The following is a 6,422-nucleotide window of genomic DNA, read 5'->3' as shown; positions in this document are numbered from 1 at the left end:
CATCATGACGTCTCTTGGAGGGGAAATCCGTTACGTTCAGCTGTCACTTGCTGGCAGCTGCTGTGGTGCCCTCTGGGATTGTGGTGTACCTTCGGACATTGACTCCATGAGTCTGGTCCTCAAACCTCTGCAGCTGTGTTGTGTATCACGGCTAACCTGAAGTTCAAGGTGACACTTCTAGGAAGCCTGTTATTCTACTGTAGTGTCTGTGTGCAGTAAGAGTGATGACAAAAAACGTAACCAAACAGCTCTTGTTTAATGGTTGTTGTTTTTTTTGTTTTTTTTTTCATCAATTTTAATTTTCAAGTCGGTCAACTTGAACGCATTTATCGTATCATTATGTTCATGTCCAAACAGGACGGCAGTTTAAAACATACATAGAACAAGGAAACAATCTCTTTAGAGCAACAGAAAACCCATAAAACAGCTCAGAGCACACATACAATAAACACAAGGTAAATCTGCATCTTTACGAAGCCACTGTGTCCGCCTGCACTGCTCTTCATCAGCCAAAAATAACACACAGATTCGCAAACACCACAAAAGAAAAAAAATCAATGACATAGCTTTCGATCTGCTGCTACATGAGCCAAACACAATCTGTACAAAAATAGAGATTGATAGAAAAATATGAGATCTGACGTGTTGTAGAGAATATGTTGAGTCTCTTGCACTTGTAGAGCTGAAAATGTACACCTGCTGTTATTCTCAACAAACAAATAAAACTCTAAGCCAACTTGTCTTATTGCAGTTGAAATATCCTGGTGTATGTTTTTCCTCCCGACTCGACATTTACTCCTCACTCTGGTGCTTTTCGGAGCAAAGAGGAGATCAAAGTTGTAAAAGCTTTCATCTGCACATGCAGCCCGTTTTTCACACATCCTGAATCAACCTATTTTTTTTCCTCCATTAAAAAAGTGAAGAAATCAAATTAAATTAGCCCAATATTTACTGTGCTAAAATAATCATGGAAACTTACAACAAGCTTCATGCAGCTCTTTCTTTGGGGGGAAATGTCTTTCTCTACAGGGTGTCTGACTCTTCAAGTAGTAAACTCGACATTCGAAAGTTGCTCTGTTGCTACATCCTCCCAGACATAAGCCAACCTCCACCCCTCTGACAAACACACCGTTTGTTGTGTCAGTGTGTGGTGCAAATATTCTCTCTTTGTTTTCTTACACATCGAAACAGTTTTGCAGTTCATATAGCGCGTCAAAAAATTACTCTGAACTGTATACAAATCATTTAAAAAAATGTCCATGTCAGCAATTTAACAAGAACAATTTGAAATGAATATTTTTAAGCGTAAATGTTTTCAAATGTTCCAGTGTATTGTGAGATAATTGGCTGTTCATGTTTTAAAAAAATTATTTTTCACACACTGATGACCTATTTGAGATATTATCAAAACTGAAAGTTGCTCTGGAGAGTTTTTGACCACAAGAAGCTGCAGCTATGATACGTGAAGAGGGGGTTGCATTGAGAATGCATACCAGGATGCTGATACACATGTGCAAGGATTTACACGTCACCATTTATTTTTAAAAAAAGGAGCAGTGGTACACAGAAGTGCACTCCGGGGCCTTTTAAAATAAAGAAGATTGATGTAAATAAAGCACAGTCTGGTTTCACCACCAGATAACACTCAAGGGTCTTGTTGAGAAACACTATAATTAAACATACATTTCTGTTAGTTTACAAAAAGAAAGCCAATCCCCTAGAGCATCTAAATGAAGGCCTGATTTTTATTTTTTTAAATCCATACTGTCAAACCCATTAAAGTCAAACTTTCAACTATCTACACTTGTTAAATGTGCTTAATTTCTTCTCATTAGATTGTTTTTCTTTGCAGATATGATAAGTTAGTTTTACCTTAATGCTAATTCCCCTTCATTTTCTGTCATATTTTGGTTGCAATCTTCACCCCCCTACCACCCTACAGATGACGAGATTATGTTGTTACTTCCTCTTTAGTAATCAGGATGTGTGTTAGTCAAACAGAACTGCAGACTACAACATTTTTCAACATTGACAAATAAAAGTCGCAAACCTCCCTCAGTGTAAGAGACTCTTCTCAGCATACTGCAGGTAAACTAACTGTTCCACAGTACATTCATTATCACCTGTTAAAATGTCATGTAGACAAATGGACAGCTCTCTGAAGAACCCCAAAATATCTTTTCCCTTTAGGCTTTATCTAGGCACTTAAAGAAAATTATTCCTGTACAGAAATAAATCATGCATTGTTTCGTTGTTACGTTTTCCCCCATCTGGATCAGATGAAGTTAAGTATATCAAAGTAGATCTTTGGATTTGTAAACAGTATCCAGTTCCTCTTTTTGCATTGTCTGTGAAATTAAATACACAGTGCACATGGCAAAGGTCACACAGTCTGCGTTCCTTGACCATAAATCAATATCATTAGCACATTATTTGTGTCCTCTGTTTCTCTCTGGGGCTTTATGCGAGTCTTTTCTGGTGCTTTTTTATAAATGTTCTTTTGCAATCTGGTTTTCAGTGAGTCGTAACTCACACCAGAAAAAAGAAGTATCATCATACCCAGTATGCTGGTAACTCTGGGGCCGAGCTGCTGTTTGGTCAACCAAACGGATCTGGATGAAAGAATTGTTAAACTGGTGAGCTGGCTGTCTCTTTGGCATCCCTCCTTGTAAGCTCAGCTCTTCCTGCTGTGGCACCCTACAATGGGGAAAACCCTCTCTCTGGCCTGCTGCCTTGATCCATTCCTCGTCCTCATTCCTTTATTTCTCTCTTTTATTTATTGTCTTTTTTTCATTTCATCTCCTGGAGTTCTTGTCTCGTTTCCCTGTTTTATTTGAACTGTCCGAAGAGATTAAAGATCATTGTTTATTATCAGGGCTAGTATGGGCTCCATTTGTTATGCAAAACTGAATACATGTACACAAAGTTTAGTTGCAGGGCAACCAGGTGGCGTACATGGGATGTTGTGAAGAAGAAATGTAATGCTGAGGAGGTGAGGGAGGGCAAGGGTAGATAGGCTGAACCTGCGCTACATAGTAGTTGCTGAAGTTGCCATCAGAGACATAAGGAGCTGGCTGATAGAAGCAGGTTACATTGGCAGCGTTTGGGATGGCGTTCTGCTCTGCCAGGACCCGCAGCGCCAGAGAAGAGATGAGACTGAGCGTTTGACGCCTTTCGTGGCCCATCAGGCACACTGTACTCTCCTGCACAACGTCGTACAATGTGGCCAGGTAGTCATACTTCCTGTCCTCTAGGTCAACAAAGTGGTTCTGCAGATATGACTCCAACTTCCTCCTCTGCTCATTTATGTCAGGAAAGTCTATGAAAAAGCGGGAGCACATGTAGCGCTGCAGCAGTTTCATCTCATTGTCAGCAGCTGCGCGGAAACCCCTCACCAGCAGGTGGCAGTATTTCAGTAAACCCCCACCTCTGATCTCCTCAGGACTTCTTGTGCAGATGAGTCGCTTGCGCAGGTGATCAAGAGCGGTGGAAAAATCTCCATAAACGCTCTCCCCAAGGATTGTGGGGTGGAAAGTTGCAGCCATGGGGTGCTCTGAGCACTCGTAAAACAGGAGAAGTGAGTCCAGGCGGATCTGAAAAGAGTCCACGCTGAACTCAAACTGCCGTCGAAGAGAGTCCACAAACTTGAGCTCCACATTCTTGCCACGGTTGTTGGAAAGTGAGATGAGGCTCCAGCGGTCTGAGTCATTACACACCTTCACCATCTTCTGCACATAGGCCTCCTAAAAAAAAACATTGGTCATATTTGGTGTCAGCACAGAGAGTTTTAAATCAAAGTCAAGAAATTCTTCTCAGAACACAAATTCAAAAACTGTTTTGTGAGTTGCTATATATTGTGATACATACATATATGTAATTCTAGATATTTATGGTAAATGGACTTGAGGTTATATAACGCTCTTCTGACTACTCAAAGTGCTTTAACACCACAGGTCAGCCCTACCTGTTCACACACTGATGGTAGAGGTATGTAAAGTGGCCATCTGAAGTAACTAATCCATGCACGTTCACAAAACACCATCAACGCAGCAGGAGCAATATACGGTTAAGTGTCTTGCCCAAGGACACATCAGACATGTTGCAGGAGCTGGGGTTCAAACCCCAAACCTAGAGACAACCGACTAAACCAAATGGGCCACAGCGGCTGGTGATGATGGATTTGATTTACTTGATAGCCTAACTATTTGTAATAAATCATCACATACATTGAATCCATTATTCATATAATAAAAGACTTTGTTTTTTATTGTTTTAATTTCACTATTGAAAAAAAGTGTGTCAGATTGTACTTTTTCCATCACGCAGAGGCATACTAACTTCTCTGTCTGCTTTCAAACTCCTCTCATTTCCTCCTCTAACAGCTAAAATAAAGTGCCAGTACTCTTACAGGGAATCACAAAACCTTTTTCTTTATACTTAAACCATCAATGAAAAGGATTTATATGTCCACCCATGATCGTTTTTAGGCATGATTAGGCTACCTCATGGGTCAAACACCGGATAGAAGTATTTTAAAACGGTTTCATTTTGAAAAGGCTTGTATCTCCGGACATTAATACTATTTACATCAAACAGATTTGTTTCGTTTGTCGCAACGTTTTGCTTATCACATCTGTTGGTGGGCCATTAGCAGCTTCCTCGGTATCGGTAACTGAGGGCCGATTTATTAATGTGGATCCGACGTCAATTGGATTAAACAGAATCCTCTTTGAATTGGAAACCGACCTTTTCACTATCTGAGGGCTTATATCTCCGTGCAGGTTAGATAAATTCAGGACAGATGTCAATCTTATCAACCTATTGCTGTAATGTAAACTTAACACTGGAAATAGGGTAGGCCTATGTACGTTGACTTGTTGCGCTGAAGCTCAGAAGTGTGCGTGCGTAATCTGTGAGAACAAAGTTTGACAGACTTTTCGCTTAATAGAAGTTTAAAACTAAATGTAAATTTGCTTTGCAAATCATACAGTGTATTTATTTACACGAGTATTGCGTTGCGTATTTTACCTTTAAAGTCACTGGTGTTATCTTTTCCTTATTTACTCCCTCAGGCAGGAAGTCTAGCAGAGAGTCCAGAACTATATCTTTCACTATCTGAAACTCCATTTCTCCTTTCAGCTCGGCGCAGAATATCAAGTCCAAATCTTTCCATCCCAGTCCGCTGTCCTCGTGCAGGACGTAGCTGGCCGCAGAGCCGTTGAGGCGCACCTCCCGGACATGTATCCGCTTCTCCTCCATGCGGCTCCGGACCACCTTGACGATATCTCGTGGCTTTACCTCCAGGGTGGGGAAGCTCCAGCGGCCGTGGATGGGTATGGAGCCGGTGAGGATGGTGTCCAGCCGCTGCACTTGCTCCCAGTTGAGCACACTGAGGCTTATGCTCTCCCCGTCCGAGCTGCTGTCAGCCGCAGCACACTTGACGCTGTCGTGCATGTTAAAAAGAGGTAGACAGAAGGATGCAAACGTACAAACTTTGCACAAACTCTCGCTGGATTTGTTGCATTAAACAAACGGTAACTTTCTGTTGAACTGGACCTCCAGAGCTGATGTCTGTCATCACGGAACGGTGCAGAACGACGAGGCGGCTCTGTGCATGACGGAAAGAACTAGCTGGGCGGTGTAATGCTTGTCCTACTTCTTACATAAAGTCTGCACTCCAGACAAATTCAATTCTTGAGCTTTCCAGCCGTAAGGCTTAGTCACCGTCCAGCATCTGCTGCCCCGCTGCGCTCCGCTCCGGCGCTTTCGCCAAACTGGAAAGCATATACTTTTACTGTGAGGCTGGAAATTATTATTCTTCAAACTGTCAGCTCTTCATTATGTCCCAAAGGCCCAATGACGCATCCATCGCATCCAAGAAAACGTCTTTTTCAAAAAACAAGTTCCAGTAATTGTTTGACTTACTTTTACGCACGAATTGTTGCGCGTCCCTGCTGAGTAAAATCAACTTTCCGCGACGTTTTAAGGCTGCTATACGCTCCACTATACACCTTCTTTCAGCAAGAGGTGTGTTGTTGCTTTTCCCACTACATTTTGGCCGTTTGTTGCTCGGTGATACTGCGTGATACCACAGAGGTCCCACTCCACAGCTGCTGGAGAAGTTGTGAACGGTTCTGCTTCCCGTCTGAGACAGTGTTGGGGCGGGTCACTTTGATTGACAAGCAACACCCACTAATAGCTGTCGATGCATCCCACAGTTTCTCTGAATGACTCCAAGCCCGTAGACAGAGGCGTGTCTGGTAAATGGGCGTTTCAAGAGAAAAGAGAAAGAAAGATTGGTTGCTGAGCATAACCAAACCACTCTTTTTTTTGCTTTGAATCTATTTTTCGACACTTAAAATTGATAAGTACTTTTCCCTTTCATTCTGGGATCAGTGTGTATTGTCTTCTCTTTTTTTGAA

The 6,422-nt window shown here is 42.0% G+C and overlaps 1 protein-coding gene across 1 annotated transcript; it reads right to left on the bottom strand.

Moving 5' to 3' along the window:
- Positions 1 to 237: 237 nt before the first annotated feature.
- On the bottom strand, positions 238 to 6,177 carry LOC306823321 (terminal nucleotidyltransferase 5A-like). The gene is made up of 2 exons (XM_079342778.1): positions 5,029 to 6,177; positions 238 to 3,743 (listed from the first exon to the last, which is right to left on the bottom strand). The coding sequence occupies exons 1-2, from the start codon at positions 5,452 to 5,454 to the stop codon at positions 2,928 to 2,930; spliced, it is 1,242 nt and encodes a 413-aa protein (XP_079198904.1). The 5' UTR covers positions 5,455 to 6,177; the 3' UTR covers positions 238 to 2,927.
- Positions 6,178 to 6,422: the final 245 nt, after the last annotated feature.

Source organism: Symphodus melops (genome assembly GCF_947650265.1).
Source record: "Symphodus melops genome assembly, chromosome: 1".
Taxonomy (NCBI): domain Eukaryota; kingdom Metazoa; phylum Chordata; class Actinopteri; order Labriformes; family Labridae; genus Symphodus; species Symphodus melops.
The sequence above is the reverse complement of the archived record's forward strand: the minus strand, read 5'-3'. Positions and strand labels throughout refer to the sequence as shown.